Source organism: Myotis nattereri, assembly GCF_964212035.1.
Source record: "Myotis nattereri genome assembly, chromosome: 16".
NCBI lineage: Eukaryota > Metazoa > Chordata > Mammalia > Chiroptera > Vespertilionidae > Myotis > Myotis nattereri.
In genome coordinates this window covers 20,028,147-20,047,704 of record NC_138091.1, presented here as the reverse complement: position 1 = coordinate 20,047,704, position 19,558 = coordinate 20,028,147, and the positions used below count along the sequence as shown (strand labels likewise).

The 19,558-nt window shown below is 42.6% G+C and overlaps 2 protein-coding genes and 1 pseudogene across 3 annotated transcripts; 2 read left to right on the top strand and 1 right to left on the bottom strand.

Moving 5' to 3' along the window:
* Positions 1 to 1,132: 1,132 nt before the first annotated feature.
* On the bottom strand, positions 1,133 to 14,890 carry DERL2 (derlin 2). Its single transcript, XM_081109319.1, has 7 exons — positions 14,740 to 14,890; positions 13,620 to 13,685; positions 10,071 to 10,144; positions 8,409 to 8,502; positions 7,318 to 7,513; positions 6,977 to 7,067; positions 1,133 to 1,640 (listed from the first exon to the last, which is right to left on the bottom strand). Exons 1-7 carry the CDS (start codon positions 14,830 to 14,832, stop codon positions 1,535 to 1,537), a joined length of 720 nt encoding a protein of 239 aa, XP_080965445.1. The 5' UTR covers positions 14,833 to 14,890; the 3' UTR covers positions 1,133 to 1,534.
* LOC308532562 (glycine cleavage system H protein, mitochondrial-like) lies at positions 3,423 to 6,791 on the top strand (annotated as a pseudogene). The gene is made up of 3 exons: positions 3,423 to 3,448; positions 4,061 to 4,604; positions 6,706 to 6,791. The product of its transcript is annotated as a glycine cleavage system H protein, mitochondrial-like (transcript).
* Positions 14,891 to 17,695: 2,805 nt separating the features above from the next.
* MIS12 (MIS12 kinetochore complex component) lies at positions 17,696 to 19,130 on the top strand. The gene has a single exon (XM_081110246.1). It carries the CDS (start codon positions 17,704 to 17,706, stop codon positions 18,322 to 18,324), a length of 621 nt encoding a protein of 206 aa, XP_080966372.1. The 5' UTR covers positions 17,696 to 17,703; the 3' UTR covers positions 18,325 to 19,130.
* The last annotated feature ends 428 nt before the right edge of the window (positions 19,131 to 19,558 follow it).

Sequence of the window (19,558 nt, the reverse complement as noted above, 5' to 3'; positions counted from 1 at the left end):
CTTATGCACATTCCATTTAGACATTAAAGTACTATTCACTTCAAAATCTGAAAATTCCCATTTAGAATGTTTGTTTAATCTAAAGCATCATCTTTGAGGGAAATCTCACTCTAGAAAGCTACCACTTAACCAGTCTGCAACTCCTTAGGAAGCGGTCCTGTGCCTATGTGGTGCTCATTAAAACTATTTTGAAATAATCTTTTCTTGGGATGCCATTTTAGTCCTCTGAATTATTTGGGCATGTGATGCAAACCTGCTGAGATCCAGGGAAGCGAATATTTTGGATATTTACTGAACCCTACCCATGAAGTTCCTATTTCTGTGGAACCCAATTTCTACTTGGTTTGGAAGATAAACCAGGTACTTGGCTCTGAGCAGCTTCTTAGCTTTTCATGAAGCAAACGGCAAATGTTAACCAGCCAAAGGCCCAGGAGAAATATATCCCTGTCTAACCAGTACCTTGTTCATCTGGCTCCAAAGTCAACACTGTAACTGGATGTCCGGTCTAAAGATCCTTCTGAGGCTTTACAAAGGTGGCGATGTGCCTTCCCCTGGATTTCTTAATGGAGAAATGCAGAACAAGTAAGATGCCACGTGAACTTTCTACCTATAATTGAACTGTCTGGAATCTGAATTCCTGCTGTTATAAGAACCACCCTACCGCCCTGGCCAGTGTGGCTCAGTTGGTTAGAGTATCATCCTATGCATTGAAGGGTTGAGGGTTCAAACCCCGTTGCTGTGTATACTGGAGGCAACTGATCCATGTTTCTCTCTCCCATCGATGTTCCCCTTTCTCTCTAATCAATGAAAATATCCTCAGGTGAGGATTAAAAAAAAAGGGAACCACCCTAACCCACACCATCTGACAACTTGACGTTTTGTAAAACCCCGATGAGAACAAACTGTCTGCACAGCATAAACAAATGTTCCTACTGGAGCTGCCATTCTGAATGAGTAAGATGTATCTACAGTCGCATATTATCAGCCGCACATTTCCAATCTTGAAATGAAATCCAGTCGACAGCTGTGGAGACACACGAAGAGTGGGCATGTAAACTGCTCCGAGCTCAGACCTATGCAGGAGAGCTGAAATATAATCTCATCATGTAAAAGATCACACACAGAAGCTTTAATTAGTGAGAGAGAGATGGAACTGCGTTTTATTTTGTCCTCTCTGAAACTTCCATTTACACCACGGCCTCGTCTACCAAAGAGGAGGAGGAGGACAGGGCTCTGCCTTTCACCGCAGAACTCGGCACGCGTGTACTTGCTCAAGAGAGGCGGCGGGGTATGTTTCTCCAGTTTTTGGCTCCGAGAGATTACACTTTCAGTACCAGTGCAGTGAGGAACCACCGGCAAACTGCTGGAAATGTCTTCTGGATTAATCAGTGTACCATTTCATAAAGTGCTTCTGGAGTTCAAATCTGTCAAGCTGTCAAAAGTGTCCACACTTTTGCAACACAAAGGATAAAAGAATCCCAATGGGTATGTCGTGAGTCCTTCCCGGCTGGGTCTCGTTATTGGCACTGCTGCTTTACCCGCCGAGGCGCTGGCCCTCACCCCAGGCGAAGCCTCCTGGCCGCTCTTCAGGTAGTGGATTGTAATTTGGATCCTCATCTGGTGTATCAAAAATAGCTTTCCTAAAAAACAGGAAACCGATATAATTTAGTCCCAGAATGATCTCAGGTCCTAAATGTTGCAAGGTCGAAAAGATTCCCTGAGTTTTCAACCAATGGACTAGCATTACATCTGCCTACCAATGAAAAAGTTATATATTTTCAAAGGTATTTACAATTATTTCATATTTATGTTAGCTTTTACTTCCTTTACTGATTTTAAGAGAAAAAGAGGAAGGGAGACAGAGAGAGAAATACCATTGGTTGCCTCCTAAATGCACCCTGACCAGGACTGAACCTGCAACCTGGATATGTACCCTGACCGGGAATAAAACCAGCAATCTTTCTATGCAGGGAATGATGCTCAACCAACTGAGCCATATTGGCCAGGGCCTCCTTTACTAAAAGAAAAAAAAACATGTTTTTTTTTGTTAATCCTCACTTGAGGATATTTTTCCATTGATGTTCTAGAGTGGAAGGGGGAGAGAGAGAGAAAGAGAGAAAGAGAGAGAAAGAGGAGAAGGAAGGAGAGAGAGAGAGAGAGAGAGAGAGAGAGAGAGAGAGAGAGAGGCATCGATGTAAGACACTTAGATTGGTTGCCTTCCGAACGCGTGAGGGATCAAACCCGCAACCCAGGTATGCGCCATTGGCCAGGGATTGAACCCTTTGGAGCACTGGTTGATGCTCCAACCACTGAGACACAAAGGCCAGGGCTCCTTTACTCATTTATTTATTTATTTTAATTTTTAGAAATTTAAATTTTTTTACTAAATTTTTTAAATATATATTTTTACTGATTTCAGAGAGGAAGGGAGAGGAAGAGGGATTAAAAAGTCAAAGATAAGAGTAAATAATAATAATAATTATTATTATTATTTTTCTTTTTACAAAGAGCAAGGGAGAGGGATAGAGAGTTAGAAACATTGATGAAAGAGAAACATCAATCAGCTGCCTCCTGCACACCCCTTACGGGGGTTGTGCCCGCAACCAAGGTACATGCCCTTGACCGGAATTGAACCTGGGACCATTCAGTCCACAGGCCAACGCTCTATCCACTGAGCCAAACCGGTTAGGGCAAGAGAGAATTATTGATTGGCTACCTCTGCATGCTCCCTACTGGGGATCAAGCCTGCAACCTGAGCATGTGCTGTGACTTCCTAGTTTATAGGTCTACACTTAACCACTGAACCACACTGGCCAGGCTCCTGTACTGATTTTTAATACAAAAGCAATACATGTTAATTACAGAGAAGACAGGAAATATATGAGTAAAATATCCAAAATTCCCAGAGGTAATCATTTTTGATGTTTTCCTTTTTCTTCCAGAACTTTTATATATTTAATTTTACAAAACCTAGATCACACTCCTGTTTTGTAACCTGATTTTCACCAAATTTATCATGGATGTCTCCCCACAATCATTGACAGATGAATGAATAAACAAAATAGAATATGCATGCAATGGAATATTATTCAGCCTTACAAAAAAAGGAAATTCTGACACATGCTACAACAGGGATGAATCTTGAAAGCAGTATGCTAAGTGAAATAAGCTGGTCACAAAAGGACAAATACTGCATGATTCCACTTACATGAGATACTTAGAGTAGTCAAACTCATGGAGACAGAAAGTAGAAAGTAGTAATTGTGAAAGGATAGGGGGACAAGGGGACGGGGAGTTATTGTTTAATGCAGCGGTCGCCAACCGGTGGTCCGTGGACCACTGGTGGTCTGTGAGGTCTGAAAGGTTGGCGATCGCTGGTTAAATGGGCAGAGTTCAGTTTTACAATATGAAGGGTTCTAGGGATGAATGGTGGTGATAGAAGCACAATGTGAATGTACTTAATGCCAGTGAACTGTACCCTACAAGTGTATAAAATGATAAATTCTATGTTATGTGTATTTAATCACAATTAAAATTTTAAATAAATTAAATGTCCAAAAACTTTAAAACAGCATCTTCTACTTACATTCATATTTCTAATTGTACTTGCCCACAGTTGATAAAATCAGAAGTGTATCTGAAAACTTCTATTATATATTGGGCTCAGGAAAAGAATCTGTATTTTAATATGAGCTCCTTCAATTCTTACAAATTAATAATAAAAACAGGAGCATTTGAGATCTTGGTTCCCAGGATGTCATCAGTTTGATTCAAATAAACTCTTACAAAAATTCTCTACAGGTTTGGACAATTCTAATATGAACACAACATACTTACTCCATCCTCTTACCCAATAAACATACCCAAGATGCCCCCCAGTGATCTTCTTACAACCTGCTTAAAATCTTCTCCCCTCCCAACACTGTACAACCCCCTTCAGTGCTCAAAGCCCACAATCAGGCAATGGTTCAAGGCTGCATTTTCCTCTGCATGGGTACCCTATGAGAGGCCCATAGCGAAATCCACTACCATGCTCAACCTGTTTAAAACCTTTTAATAGGAGTTGTGCCGAGAACCTTTGCACTCCTGCAAACCAACGTGGAGCTCTCAGGGCTGGGAGCCTGCAGGCAGCAGCCTGCAACGTGAGTGCCATCTCAGTGCCCACCACACCCTGCATGTGGCCCTGGGGCCTGCGGGAGGGCGATGGTAGGAGGCTGTGCACTGGCCCCAATCTGCTCTCAGTGCATAAGTTCACAGAGAAACATGAATGAATAACAACAGAAAATGGTATTGGAACAGTGGGATCAACCATTTTGCACAGGAAGCTTTGGGAGATGATGTTTACTGTAGTTTGCCTGAAATTGGGACAAAATTGAACTAACAAGATGAGTTTGGTGTTTTGAAAAGTGTGAAAGCTGCTAGTGAACTCTCCTCTCCTCTACCAGGAGAATTAACTGAAATTAATGAAGCTCTTGCAGAAAATCCAGGACTTGTCAACAAATCCTATTACGAAGATGTTTGGCTGATGAAGATGACACTGAGTAACCTTTCAGAACTAGGTGAACTAATGAGTGAAGCAGCATGTGAGAAATACATAAAAGCCGGCCTGTGTGGCTCTGTGGTTGAGCATCAACCTATGAACCAGGAGGTGACAGTTCAATTCCCAGTCAGCGCACATGAGCGGGTTGCAGGCTTGATCCCCAGTAGGGGGCGTGCAGGAGGCAGCTGATCAATGATTCTCTCTCATCATTGATGTTTCTCCCTCTCCCTTCCTCTCTGAAATCAATATAAATATATTAATTTAAAAAGAGAGAAAGGAAAAAGTGTAACTTTACAGTGGAGAAGCCTCACTGACACCTTAAACAATCAGTGATTACTACCACTTTGACAAATTCAACAACCGGAAATCCTGTCCTAATAGACTGCAATTAGAAGAATGCAATGTCACTTCTCAACATTCCTGCCAAAGATGCAAAACCTGAACCTAAATGGGAAAGAACATTAGTCAAAATGGGCCTATAATCTTCACAAATGTCTATGTCATGAAAATCAAGGAAAGCCTGAAGAGCTGTTCCAAACTGAAGGCGACTAATGGGACATAACTGAATGCAACCTCTGGAGCTGAGCTAGATCAAGAACAATGAGGACAACTTCCCATTCTGGAACAGGGTTCAGGATTCACGTTCGCTTACTGATTCTGACTGTGGAAGAAACGTCCTTATTTATAAAAAACACAATTAAAGGGGGTCATGGGGCATTACACTGACAATGTACTTTCCCCCCTTACCCAAGGGGGTAAAATCCTTTGTCCACGATCTTATGGCTATCAAACCAGGAAAGAGTAAATATGATACCCCTGCGTTTGACGAGGATGTGGGAAAGGAACACTTCATATGTTGCTGGTAGAAATGTAAACCTGAACATCCATTCTGGGTGGCGATTTATCAATAAATAAAATAGCATAGGGGAGGCTAGGGGACTGTCTAGGGCAGGGGAAAAAATGGACACATATGTAATACCCTTTGTAATACTTTAAGCAATAAATTAAAAAAAAAAATAGCAATTCCACTTTTAGGAATTTAACCTTGGAAAATAATCATGGATGTGTGCAAACATTTAGCTACAGGGATATTCATGACCCTAATCATAGAAGGGAAAAGCAAGAGCTAATGTCAATGTCCATCAGTAAGGGATTAGTAAAATTATGTTATATTCATACCAGGTATATTGTGTAGCTGTCACAATTTCGTAGAATATTTATGATGGAAGAACAATTATGACACATTACTTAAAAAGATTATAAAAAGCATTTTTAAAAAGTACACAGGCAATAAAAGACTGATTTACACATAAAAAAGTTAACAATGTTATATCTAAGAAGTGGGATTATGGAGAATTTTGCTTTCTTTATTTTGTTTAACTATTGTATAACCAACATTTTATAATATAAAACTTACATTTCATTCCTTAAGCGAACTTTTTAATACAGTATATCCCAAGGACGCAAAATTCTGGAGTAGAAAGAGGTCTTATGAAAGCTCTATCCCCAGGAAAAATGAAGTGCAAAAAAGAAGGGACTTGCTTAAAATCACAGGGCTGGTCGGTGGAACGGCCTACACCTGGTTTGTAGCCCAAAGCTATTTCTACTCTAAGGCTTATTTCTACCACTGTTTGTATTTTTTGACTTAAAGATTTTTAAATTATTATTGACTTTTAGAGAGAGAGAGAGAGAGAGAGAGAGAGAGAGAGGAACATCAATGTGAGAGAGAAACACTGATCAGCTGTCTCCTGCATGCTCCCTACCGGGGATTGAGCCTGCAACCTGGACATGTACCCTGCCTGAGAATTGGACAGGTAACCTTTCGCTGCACAGGATGCCTAACCAACTGAGCCACACCGGCCAGGGTACTGTCACCTGTTTGGAAGGCCAGAAACTCCACCATTAAAAACTTTCCTCTAGAACAGTGGTTCTCAACCTTCTGGCCCTTTAAATACAGTTCCTCATGTTGTGACCCAACCATAAAATTATTTTCGTTGCTACTTCATAACTGTAATGTTGCTACTGTTATGAATCGTAATGTAAATATCTGATATGCAGGATGGTCTTAGGCGACCCCTGTGAAAGGGTCGTTTGACCGCCAAAGGGGTCGTGACCCACAGGTTGAGAACCGCTGCTCTAGAAGGTTTTGCCCATTCTGCTCTTAGCTCTCTATAAACTCAGCAGCTTTCATAAACCCACAGGCTCCTCTCTGGAGCAGGAGGTGCTAGTGGTCATCCTGGACAGCAGTTAACAAGTCAGCCTCGGGACATCCTGAGCCTGTGAGCCTCCCTCCTGCCACCAGCCTGGCACTGTCTGCTCCTCCCACACAAACACTCCTCAACTGCCGCGAGATGGCTCAATCTGTAAATATTTACTGACCTGAACACTGATCATGGACCTTGTAAAAAAACATGTAACTTGGCGTTAAGTACTCACAAAATAGATGGTGTTTTCAGAATTCTTATTCCACCAGGCTGATTGGGAAATACATCTTCCAAGAAAAAATATATGTGTCCGACTGCAATACCTAAAGTCAACCAGAAATAAAGGAGGGAGAGGATTAAAATTTTAATTGCAAGGGAATCTACCAACACAAATTCCTTATATTTAGAAAGAAATATCAGTATAGTAAGAATTAGAAAACTAATATTATAATCTTTGAGCATATAACTATTAAATAATCCCGTAATAGCTATTATATGAAGGCCAAACATGAAAAATAGTGACAAAATAAGTTTATAAGTAACGTAATAGAAAAGCCGTGATATGATTCTTACCCAATAGGTCCACAATGATTGAGTTCCCCAACAACAAGGAAAAGCCCATGAGCACCCAGGGCAGGAAGGGGGCCTGGAAATTGAGAAGGCCGAAGAAGTTCATGCGGACATACGGGTTCCTTCGGCTCCACACGTAGACAAGCATTATTGTAAAGGCCTGGCCCAAGAAAACTAAGCTCACAAACAAACCAAAAATCTAGCAGATGGCATTAAGGAAAATATCAACATTAAAATGTAACAGGGAAGACTGGGCAAGAGAGCTAAGGATTGTGTTCTAACAAAAGTCTGAATGAGGAAAGCTAAGCATTAGTTACTTACATCTTTAGAAGAAAAAGGCCTGAAAGTAATTCCCCAGAGCAATGAGGCAAAAACCTGCTTAGGCCAAATTATCTGGATTTCAAAGTGTTATTCTGCTTTCATGAAGTTTTTGTCTTTTTGGAAAATGTGTTAATTATTTGGTCAATAATTGAACTGAAGGTCACTCACCATTAGCACCTTTACAGAGGGTGAATAAAGCCAACTGCAGCAAAACCATCTTGTCAGACGGACTACATTCAAGTCTGTAATATGGTTGACAATTCTTTCTTTTTTTAAATAATTTATCAGTTTTGGTAGTAACCAAATAAATGTCTTACCAACTTTATTTAGAAGTGAAGCACACCATGAACAATAATAAAGGGTACCCCAAAAAATGTATATACATACTTTGAATAATTATAAAGGCAGTGTTTATTAAAATACACTTCACTTTCCAAACTGAAAATGCTGTTAAAGAGTATGTATACATTTTGGGGGGGAATACACACACACACACCACATCTTCTTTATCCATTTATCGACTAGCAGACAGTAACCCACCTTGGTTAGAAGTTCCTCTGACGTGCTCATAGCAGAAAAGCATCCTGTCTAACCACTAGGCTTAGAAATTGTCACATAAAGTGTGCTGTACAATAAGCAGCAGTACCCTCAAGCTAAAGTCTGGAGGTCTCTGCTTATTCAGAATATCTAGTGAATTGTGGGAGACAGATGAAAAACTTAAGAAAGAGAGAGGTTGGTAAATTTTCCTGTTTGTTCTATTTGTTGAAGGATACAGTCATTAAAAATCCACCAAAAAGGAACATAAATACAAAGTCTGCTGTCCGGCCTCGGAAAGAGCCTTCTTCTAGCATTCGACAGTAACGGTATCTTAGGTTCCAGGTTAAGAAAATGTTAAGCACACAAACATGAAGGAAGTAAAATTTAATGTATCACGTACATTAATGTAATACTTGGACTCCATATCATTTATAAGTCAAGCCGTTTTTTGTAAGAATGTTTATAAGTGGTAGGATGGTTACTTCTCTCTACATTTTATGCAACTTCATATTTTACAAAAACTGTTCCGAATTGGGGAATCAAGCCAGATGCTGGATAAACATTCCTCCAGTCACCTATTAAACCCTTTCAAACTTGTATCATCTTTTCCACGTCCAGCCACACCACAGTCTGCGTCACCCTTGCTTTTGCACACCTAACTTGGAAGAAATCTGCATCAAGAAGCCTTGAGTGGTAATCTACTTCTTCAGGCTGGTAGAGTATTTCTATATCTCAGTTAATGAAGTTGCATTTTGATGAAAAAATTTAATTATTAGAAACTTACCAGAATATACCATATAGGAGACACAGGAATCCATCCTAGGGCAGGAATCCTATCACCCCCTACATGGCTCTCAGGCTACTGCAGGTTGAGGTGAGCTGTCCCTGCCCTCTTTCCAGAGGGTCAGGGTGGAGGAGGAAGATCTGCTCAGTGGCCCCAATTACCATATGACCAGAGCACAGCTCTTCCTGTCTCTCAATAAACTGGAACGCGGCAAGCCTGGCAGACATTATGGCTCTGTCTTTTCAGCCAGTAGAACCAGCAACTAAGATACAAGATCTCAAGTTTCCATTCTTCATGAATCCACTCCCAGACCTGTATCAAAGCTCTATCAATTATCACTATATTCATCTTGTGTTTTACTACTTAGTTTCTGTTGATGTTGCTTTCTAAGCATGCATCAATCAAATCACTCCTCTCCCTTGATCAGATTTGCAAGTGACTTAGAGGCAGACATGTATTCATTTTATGGTTAAACTACAGGCCTGATGCACAAAATTCGTGCCAGAGTAAGCCTTCCTTCCCTCTGGCTGCTGGCACCAGCTTTCCTCCAGCACCCGGAGCCCGAGCTTCCCTCCGGCCCTTGGCAGGCACCTGGGACCTGGGCTTCCCTTGCAGGGGGAAGGAATTAGCATATTAGCTTTTACACTTTTATTAGCGTATTACACTTTTATTATTATAGATACCTCCCCTTTGAACCAGCAGTGACCTACAAACACCCTCAAAACATTACTATCTGACCAACTACTCTGCACCATTGAACCAGTACCTAGAAGTTACAGCTAAAATGTTAACAAAGCCTTAGCTGGTTTGGCTCAGTGGACAGAGAGTTGGCCCGTGAACTGAAGAGTCCTGGGTTTGATTCTGGTCAAGGGCACATGTCCAGGTTGCAGGCTTGATCCCCAGTAGGGGGTGTGCAGGAGGCAGCCAATCAATGATTCTCATCATTGATGTTTCTATTTCTCTCTCTCTCTTCCTTCCTCTCTGAAATGAGTAAAAATATATTTTAAAAAAATAACATGGTAACAAAAATAACAGGATTAATAGTTTCAACTTAGTATTGTATTTCCTAAGTGAACCTAAAGTTTTTATGCTAACCCCACTTAATAAAGGATACAGAAATATCATGTTAAATAAAAAATTGAATCCAACAGGCCCAAAAAATAAAAAATTGGTGATTAGCCTCCATATCTGTTAAAAGAAAAAAAGTCAAGAGAGAGGTAGATTAAGTAAAATATACCAAGAAACACTTCCATATTAAGACAAGAGAGATATCCTCTGACTATGATGGTTGAAAGGCCATGGCTAGGTGATACGATGTTCTGAACCAAAAAGTGGGGCACAAAATCTGACACTGGATTTTGAAAGTCTGAATGATGTCACTCAACTCCTGAAATCTGTAACGATAATAGGACAGAAATCTTGAAATTGTGATTGTCTTTAAAAAAACAAAACAAAAAAAAGCCCACACCTGCGCACTCTCCCCTCGGGAGCACACCTGCTCCTGAGCCTTTCTGGTTCCTTCTTCCCCCCAGGCACCTGGTACCTTTGTCTTTCTCTCTCCTAAGCTCCAAGGGTCCTTTTCTTTTGCTTCTGTAACTTGTTTCCTGAACCTACACAGCCCATCTGGCTCACTTCTACTACCTCTGTAACTTTCTAAATAAACTTTCTCTTATAATTTGGGAGAAAAAAAATCCCCACACCACATGGTTAGGCAAATTATAGAAAAAATTTGATGAAAAGATTAGGTTAATTTGCATATTAGAAAACAGTGCTTTCATATATGTAGTATCACAATTTAATGAATAGTCTTGAGACACCAGAGAAAAACTCCAGGGATCTCATACAAATTACTAAAAAATGTTTCTATATTAAGTAGCCCACAACACCCAGAGTAAAGAGTAATGTAAAGCAAATATTCAAATTCTAGTCTGAACAAATAGCTAACTCCCGCCCTGGCCGAGTAGCTCAGTTGGTTAGAGCATCGTCCCAATACGCCAAAATTGTGGGTTCAATATCCAGTCAGGGCACATACAAGAAGCAACCAATGAATGCATTAAAAAAACAAAAAGCCAACTTCCTACAAGTAAAGACCTAATGCTCTAATAACTAGAGTCTACTTGGTAGATATAAGGACACTCATGTTCTTGTTGAAAACTACTCTTCCCTACCCAACCCATGGAGCTCACAATAAAAACAACTTCTCACAATGGTAGAGCACTTAACATTTTAAAGTAGTTTAACATATTCTAGTGGCTCATGTGATTTTAATCTTGTTTCCACCATCCCCATTTCATACTAAGAATACTTTTAAAATGGCTTGCCCAAGAACACATAAATTGTAAAGGGAGACTCTGAACTCCAACCTAAAACTTCTAACTCCTAATGCAGATTCACAGTATCAAGAGTTTAACTCCAGGCAAAATCAAGCCAAGCAATTATTAACCTGAAGCAATACTTGGGTGGAGCTACAGCACCAAGCAAAGGCCATGAGTATCAAAGGAAGAAGACATGACAAGAGTCCCCAGGGCTGCTTTAAGTATTATTAAACTCTTAAGAACTGCTAACTAATAAAGTTGAAACAATTCAGTTCTGCAGTCCTAGACTTTAGAGCCCGCAATCTAGCCAGGACACAAGCATATAAACAAGTGCAAGTCTGAGATAAGAGAGGCTCTAAAGCAGTGGTTCTCAACCTTCCTAATGCCGTGACCCTTTAATACAGTTCCTCATGTTGTGGTGACCCCCAATTTTATTGTAACATATTGAACATAATTAAAGCATAGTGATTAATCACAAAAACAATATGTAATCATATATGTGTTTTCCGATGGTCTTAGGCGACCCCTGTGAAAGGATCGTTCAACCCCCAAAGGGGTCGAGACCCACAGGTTGAGAACTGCTGCTCTAAAGGAAGCATTTACAAATACCCTAGGGACACAAAAGAGATGGTTACATAAAAGCTTCTCTTGAAAGGCAAGCTGGAGTTCAGTGGGTATAAAGTGAATGAAACACACTTGAAACAGAGTGAATAGCATGTATAGAGGCAGAATTACTGGTTTTTGGGTCTCTCTCCCATTCCAACTATAGCCTATATGAACATCCTGGAGCAGGAAAGACATCTCTCTTTTAGCACTGTCATTACTGGAAAGGACTCCTTCCACTGCAATCTAACAAACTGGCATGTCGTTTAAAATGTCAATCTTTTGAGTTTTTGATGGATCACCTTAAAAGCACTAATAGAGGAAAGAGCATTTGAGATCTTGCTCCCCACCCCCACACTGGCATATTTTGTCAGTTTGGCTTAAATAAATTCTTATAAAAGTTCAAAAATAAGTAAATAAAATAAAAGCACTAATAGAGTTGAGGGTCTTTCCCTCCTGGGGGCATGCTCACACCTTTCCCTTCCCCCACTTTCCCCCCAGGCACCTGTTAACTTTTGTCTTTCCCTCTCCTAAGCTCCATGGGTCCTTCTTTTACTTCTATAACTTGTTTCCTGAGCCTATGCAGCTCAGCTGGATCACTTATTTTTTTAAACTTTATTTATTGATTTTTAAAATTTATTTATTTACTTAATTTTAATCCTCACCCAAGGATATGTTTAGGGAGAGGAAGGGAGAGAGGGAAGGAGAGGAAGAAAAGGAGGGAGGGAGGGAGAGAGGGATGGGGAGGAGAAAGAGAGAGAGAGAGGGAGGGAGGGAGAGAGAGAGGGAGGGAGGGAGGGAGGGAGGGAGAGAGAGAGAGAGAGAGAGAGAGAGAAACTCAATGTGAAAGAGAAATATTGATTGGTTGCCTCCTGTATACCCCTGACCGTGAACTGAACCCCAACCTAGGTAAGTGCCCTGAACGGGAATCAAACCTTTAACCTTTTGATGTACAAGATGATGCTCCAATCAACTGTGCCACCCAGCCAGGGCTATTTATTGACGAGAGAGAGAGAGAGAGAGAGAGAGAGAGAGAGAGAGAGAGACAGACAGAGAGAGAGAGAGAGAGAGAGAGAGAGAGAGAGAGAAACATAGACCTGTTGTTCCACTTATTTATGCATTCATTGGTTGCTTCTTGTATGTACCCTGACCAGAGATCAAACCCGCAACTTTGGTGTAACCAGACACCGCTCTAACCAACTGAGCTACCCAGCCAGAGTTTGTAACTTTCTAAATAAACTTTCTCTTACAATTTGAAAATAAATAAATGAATAATAAAATGCACTGATAGAGCTGAATTCCAGAACTGGACAATGGTGATAACACCAAGGTGGTGGGTGTGCCAGGCGGCAAATGCACAAAATAAAGGGAGAATCTTGTGAGATTCTCCCTGGTCAGTCTCTCAAATCCAATATTAACTCTGAACTAGTGATTCCTAAATATAGGAACTGGACACATCAAAGCAAATCCATGCAGGGAACTTTAAAAAACTCCACACAGATTCTTAATTCCTAACCTTGGTTATTCTGACTTAGTACACGAGGAGGAGCTTGAGAATCTCTTAAACATTCCCAATGAGGCCGCAGAAACACTGTTTATACCTCCCACAATAAGACTTATAATCAGACATTCCCACTGATTTCTCTGAACTCTTTTTTGAGGTAGTATACAGCAGGCTTTGCTATTAAAAAGTAAGAAAAACAAGTTTAAAAACTGAAACATCATGACTGCGATGGACCACTTACTTGGAAGTGTTTAAAGATTAATTCAGGGTTGAAGTACAGCTGAAACGGTGTGATCAATTCCAACTGCTGAAATAGAGAAAGAGCTCCTTAAGCGAATCAAACCAAGAAGTAAAATTTCATCATCTACGATGAAGGAAGGATTAGTAGGGCCAGCAATTTCCAACTCTCAGTCGCTTAGACTGAATCCTTTAAAGCCGCCGGGAGAGGCTGGTAAAGAATTCTCTAGGACTGGTACAATTCTGTGTGTCCTCAATACCCAACACAGAATGAAAGTCTGTTCTAAATTGCAGTAGTTGAGGCTGGCCTGAAGGCATGGGAGGCAGGTGGTGATATACAGCTTAGATATGGGGCAAGTAATGAGCGGCTGCTCCGAATCTGCCCTACAGTTGGGTGAAGCAACACATCTCACTCAAAAGAAATGAGACTCGCCCGGCCGGGCCAGCGTGGCTCAGTGGTTGAGCATCGACCTACGAACCAGGAGGTCACAGTTGGATTCCCAGTCGGGCCACATGCCCGGGTTGCCCGCTTGATCCCCAGTGGGGGGCGTGCAGGAGGCAGCCGCTCAGCGATTCTTTCTCATCATTGATGTTTCTATCTCTCTAAAATCAATAAAAATATATATTTTTAAAAAGAAACAATACTCAAGACCCTGCTTCCAGCCAACCTCTGTAATCACACTGTTTATTTTAAGCCTCTTGCCTCTGGACAACTTCCAGCTTTCTATCCTCCATATCTAAGTTTCTTCATAGGCGGACTTTCCCCCACTAGTCACCGCGGAACCACTTGGCCATTGGTGCCACTTGGCCATCGCCCGGGGCCCCAGACACGTTTTCTGGGTGGGCGGCTCCCGCCGCGCCGCCCTGACTTGCGACAGGTCCGGCCTTCCTGTCTCAGAAACTGACCCGCAGTCCTGATCCTCCAGCCCTCCCGCAGCGGCACTCCCTTCCCGGGTCCCCGGCTAATCAGTCTGAAAGCAATGCCGAAGCCCCGAGCGCGCCCTGTCCACCGCCACCCACCCTGAGACCCAACCATCTGGGCTTCCCGGAGGCCCAAGCCCGCCTCCCCGGGACCCGATTATTCCCAGCCCGGATCGTGAGAAGCCGGCGCTGCATCTGCTCACCACGGCGGCGGTGGTGAGGACGCAGGCGGTGGTGTAGGCGCGGCTGACCGGTGGGATCTGCAGGTACTCCAGCCGGAGGCTCTGGTACGCCATCTTCCCCACCGCCGCCTGCCCCCGCCCCACTTCCCCTTCCGCCAGTCAGCCCAGCGGCGGGGCGGGGCCCAAGAGGCCTCCCGTTACCCTGCCCGCTGCCGTCCAATCGGCGCCGCGCAACCTGCCAACCACCAATCGCAGGAGCCCTAAGGAAAGTCATTCGCCAATCAGGAGTTGCGTCTCGGCGGCGACCCAGCCTGGCTTCCTCACCCGCCCACGTCGCTGAGAGAAGAGTCAGTGCAGTTTCCTTCCGCCAATCCCCGCGGGCCACAGCTAGCTCGCCCGCCCGGCCCCCTGTCAGTCACCGACCGAGCAGCCAGCCAATCAGTTGCGCGGCATCATCCCGCCTTGGCTCTCGTTCGCTGAGGCGGGCATCGTTCGGTGATTTGAGCCGCCGCGCCACCGATCTCCGGCAGCGAGAGGTGATTGAAAGGAAGTGGCGGGAAACCACTGTTTGATCGAAATTGCCTCCCTCACGGTCGCTTCGGTAAGTGCCGCGGGGCTGCACTTTCTCACAGGAAGGGAGGGGAGGAGTGGAACTGGGTGAAGCATCACCGCGGGGCTCTGCAGCCAGCCGCCTGGCCGGCGGGGCCTCGGACCCGAAGGTCCCGGCATGCAGCGGGGTCGCAGGGCCCGACGGGAGCCGGTCCTCCGGCCGGAAGGAGTTCCTGCTGGGCTGTTATCTGCAACTCTGTCAACTCAGTTCGTGGAGGTATTCCGGGCACCTCGTGTGTTTACTCTGCAAATACTGATTGAGCCGTCTTTGTCCTGCCCTGAGGAAGTCTAGGGCCAGCAGGGAGGCTGAGACGGGCCCGTGATAACATCCTGAAGCGGAACTCGGTCGGTGCCTGAAGAAAGGCCCCGTTGGTGTTCAGGGGAGGGGGTGCGCCACCAAGGACGTGTGGTTAAACTGACCCCTGAAGGAGGTTTGGCCACGGCATCTCACCTTGAAGGGAAGACGTCACAGGGGAAAAATAGTTCGGTTTGGTTGGGAAGAGTAGTCAGATCTTGACAAACGAATAAGGAAGCGCTCAAAGTTTAGGAATAGGGAGTGGCCATCAAATCTGGTAGTATGTTAGGAAGGAACCAAACCAAAGGGTGAAGAGAGTGGCTTTTACAAAGGATATGAACGGGTGTTCACGGGAGGAGAACCCAAAAAGCTAACGTGTAGGAAGCAGTACCCATTTTACTGGTAATCAGAGAAATGCACTAAAAATATTTTTGCCTGCTCCTCAAATATCGCCCTCACAATCTTGATAAAAGAATGCTTCATGTACCGCTTACCCTGGTAAGGAAGAACAACGGGCCGTGAAAGAGCTTGGGCCGCGTCTCCTAGGGAAGAAAGGCAAGATGGGAATGTTTTGAGAACTGCAAGTTCGGTTAAGATGGACCTTTCAATTTGGGGGCTTGATTAGGATTGGGTAGAGACCGTGACACGACAGTACAGGATTGGCAGAAACAGCCGAGGCAGGGGTTTCAGAGAACCTTAGGTTCTGCTTGTTGATGCGTCCCATTGAAGAGCTGATCCACTTTGGGGCAGTTCAAGCCATTAGAACAATGAAAATAGACTGGTTTCCTAGAATAGGAAAGTCACGCTAATGTAAACAGTAAATTGCTTGTTGGGGTCGGGGAGTGTAGGTAGTTTCAGTCCTCAGTATCCAGCTCGTGTGTGGGGCTAGATGGTTTTGGTTCTCAAAACACAACACTAAAGCAATTGTATGTCTACCAGACTGGTAAAAATTAGGATGCTTAATGGTGTTGGCAAAGATGTGAGAAATTCTCACATACTGTAAGTGAGAGTGTAATTCATTGTAGGACATCCCAGCCCCCAGCAATGCTCTAAACATTTTGGCAGTATTTAGTGAAATTATGAGAAAATTCTTTGGCCAGCAATTACTTGCCTGTGTAAATACCCTCAAAGTCCCTAAGGAGAAATCATAGAGGGTGTTTATTACAGTATCATTTCTGGTAGTAAGGTGCTGAAAGCAAACTAGGTGTTTGTCACAAGGAGAATGGACTTTAAGTGTGGTATGTGCATATGATAAAATTGTTGGTGTACTTCAGCCAGAACCAATGAGGTAAATGAAGGATAATAACGAAGTGATTGCAAACATAAAGGAAAATGTAAACATACATATGCAAAACTATTTTTCAACAACATATATATCTAAAACCTGTTAAAGTTGAATTAACATTAAAGACAAATTGAAAAAAGCATATTTAGAAACATTAGTGGGGGGTTGGGGAGGGATTGAGCAAAAAAGAAAAGTAGAACTCATGGACATGGATAACTGTGGTGAATGCTGGCAGAGGGGAGGAGGTGGAAGAGGGCATAGAGGGGATAAATGGTGATGAAAGCAAAACAAACATTAGAGTAGGTTCCTAAGGGAGATGAAAGGTAGAAGAATAAAATAAGTAAGAGAAGACCTCGCCTGAAGTAAAAATAGAGTGAGTGAAATAGGAAGTATTATCTATCAGCTCGATTGTGAACATGTGAAGTCTTTAAAACGGACAGAATGTGGTTAGTAAGGGTTGAGTGATGAATCTCATGAAACTGTGTCTCTAGGGCTGCTTAGGTTATTTGTCTAAATTTGAATGTTTTCTAGGATGATAACAGATTTCAGAAGACTGAGCGGTAAGGAAAGTGCGAGTCTAAGGGAGGTTATAGATGTATAGAAACAGCCTCAGAGAGGCAAGGGTTGGCATCCTGTTGTGGATGAGTGAGGCTGGAATTGGCATTGCGCATCAAGGAACACAAACTTTTCTCTCTATAATGTGATTTATTACTTTCTTCAGATGATGTAATCTCATGATATTTCCTTTACATTTGCAGATTTTTCACAATCAAAATTAACAGCAAAATAAGTCAAGATGTCTGTCGATCCAATGACCTATGAGGCCCAGTTCTTTGGCTTCACACCACAGACTTGCATGCTCAGGATCTACATTGCATTTCAAGACTACCTATTTGAAGTGATGCAGGCTGTTGAACAGGTTATTCTGAAAAAGCTGGAGGGCATCCCAAACTGTGAGATTAGCCCAGTCCAGGTTCGTAAGTGCACAGAGAAGTTTCTTTGCTTCATGAAAGGACGTTTTGATAAGCTTTTTGTCAAAATGGAGCAGCTGTTTTTACAGTGGATTTTGCGTATTCCCCCAAACATCTTGCTTCCGGAAGATAAATCTCAGGAGATGCATTCTTATAGTGAGGAAGAATTCCAGCTTCTCCAGAAAGAAATTGAACAGTTACAGGAGAAGTACAAGACTGAATTATGCACTAAGCAGGCCCTTCTTGCAGAGTTAGAAGAGCAAAAAACTGTTCAGGCCAAACTTAAACAGACATTGGCTTTGTTTGATGAGCTTGAAAATGTTGGCAGAAATCATGGGACTAGTGATTTCAGGGACAGCTTGGTGTTCCTGGCCCAGAACTCCAGAAAACTCCAGGATATTAGAGACAATGTGGAAAAGGAAAGCAAAAGACTGAAAATATCTTAATTTCTAAATAGTAAAAGGAGCCAGTCAAAAGTTGGTCTGTATATTTTGTTGGATTTTCTTTAAACTCTTTCTTGTATTCTACATTTTCCGCCTGTTTGGTCCACTCCCCTGAAGTATCTGTGTACTCAAAACTGATCTTTGAAGCATTTATTCCTTATAGGCCTCTAATAGGTGGGAAGGGATTCTTAATCCATTAAAGACTCATTTGGGGCTTGATAAAGAAAGAAAGCTTTCCATGGCCAGTCAAAAGATATTTGTAAAAGGTGTACTTTGGTCACGAGTCCTTTGTAACCTTGATCCTTTTTACTTATTCTTTAGATGAGACCAAATGACAAAAAGGTTGAGTGGGTGGCTTCTTTTTTTTTAAAAAAAAAATATATTTTCATTGATTTCAGAGAGGAAGGGGGAGAGAGAGAGAGAGAGAGAGAGAGAGAGAGAGAGAGAGAGAGAAAGAGAGAAAGAAACATCAATGATGAGAGAGAATCATTGATCGGCTGCCTCCTGCATGCCCCCACTGGGGATGGAGCCCGAAACCTGTGCCTGTGCCCTGACTGGGAATTGACTTGTGACCTCCTGGTTCATAGGTCAACACTCAACCACTCGACACACCAGCCAGGCAAGTGGGTGGCTTCTTTATTAGTCAGCCACTACACTGTGGGACAGCCAACATCGAATACGTGCTCTTGCCCATAATTTTTCTTACACCAGGAAGTTGATACGTAGTTTAAAGAAGCAAGTAACAGAAAAACAACCAGAATCTTTAGTAAAGAAGAAAGAAATTTTTTTTTCTAAAATAAATCCTTTCCATGACCAAGGCCCTGATGGTGTTAAGCAATTTACTGTCTTGGAGCCCAGCAGTGGAAGACCTTGGACAAAAAAGAAGCAGATCTCACTGGAATAGAAAAGGAAGCCTGGAACATACCCAATAGCAAAGTTATGTTAACTGACTGACTGGCATTTATGCCATTTTTTGTTTGTTTCTTCATTAATTCTCACCTGAGGATACTTTTCCATTGATTTTTAGAGAGTGGAAATGAGGGGGAGAGACAGAAGAAAGAAACATCTATGTGAGAGGGACACATCAATTAGTTGCCTCCACCAGGACCAGGGATTGAGCCTACAATCTAGGTATGTGCCCTTGACTGGAATTGAACCTGGGACCTTTCAGTCCTTGGACCGATGCTCTATCCACTGAACCACACTAGCCAGGGCATATTTATGCCATTTTTAAATT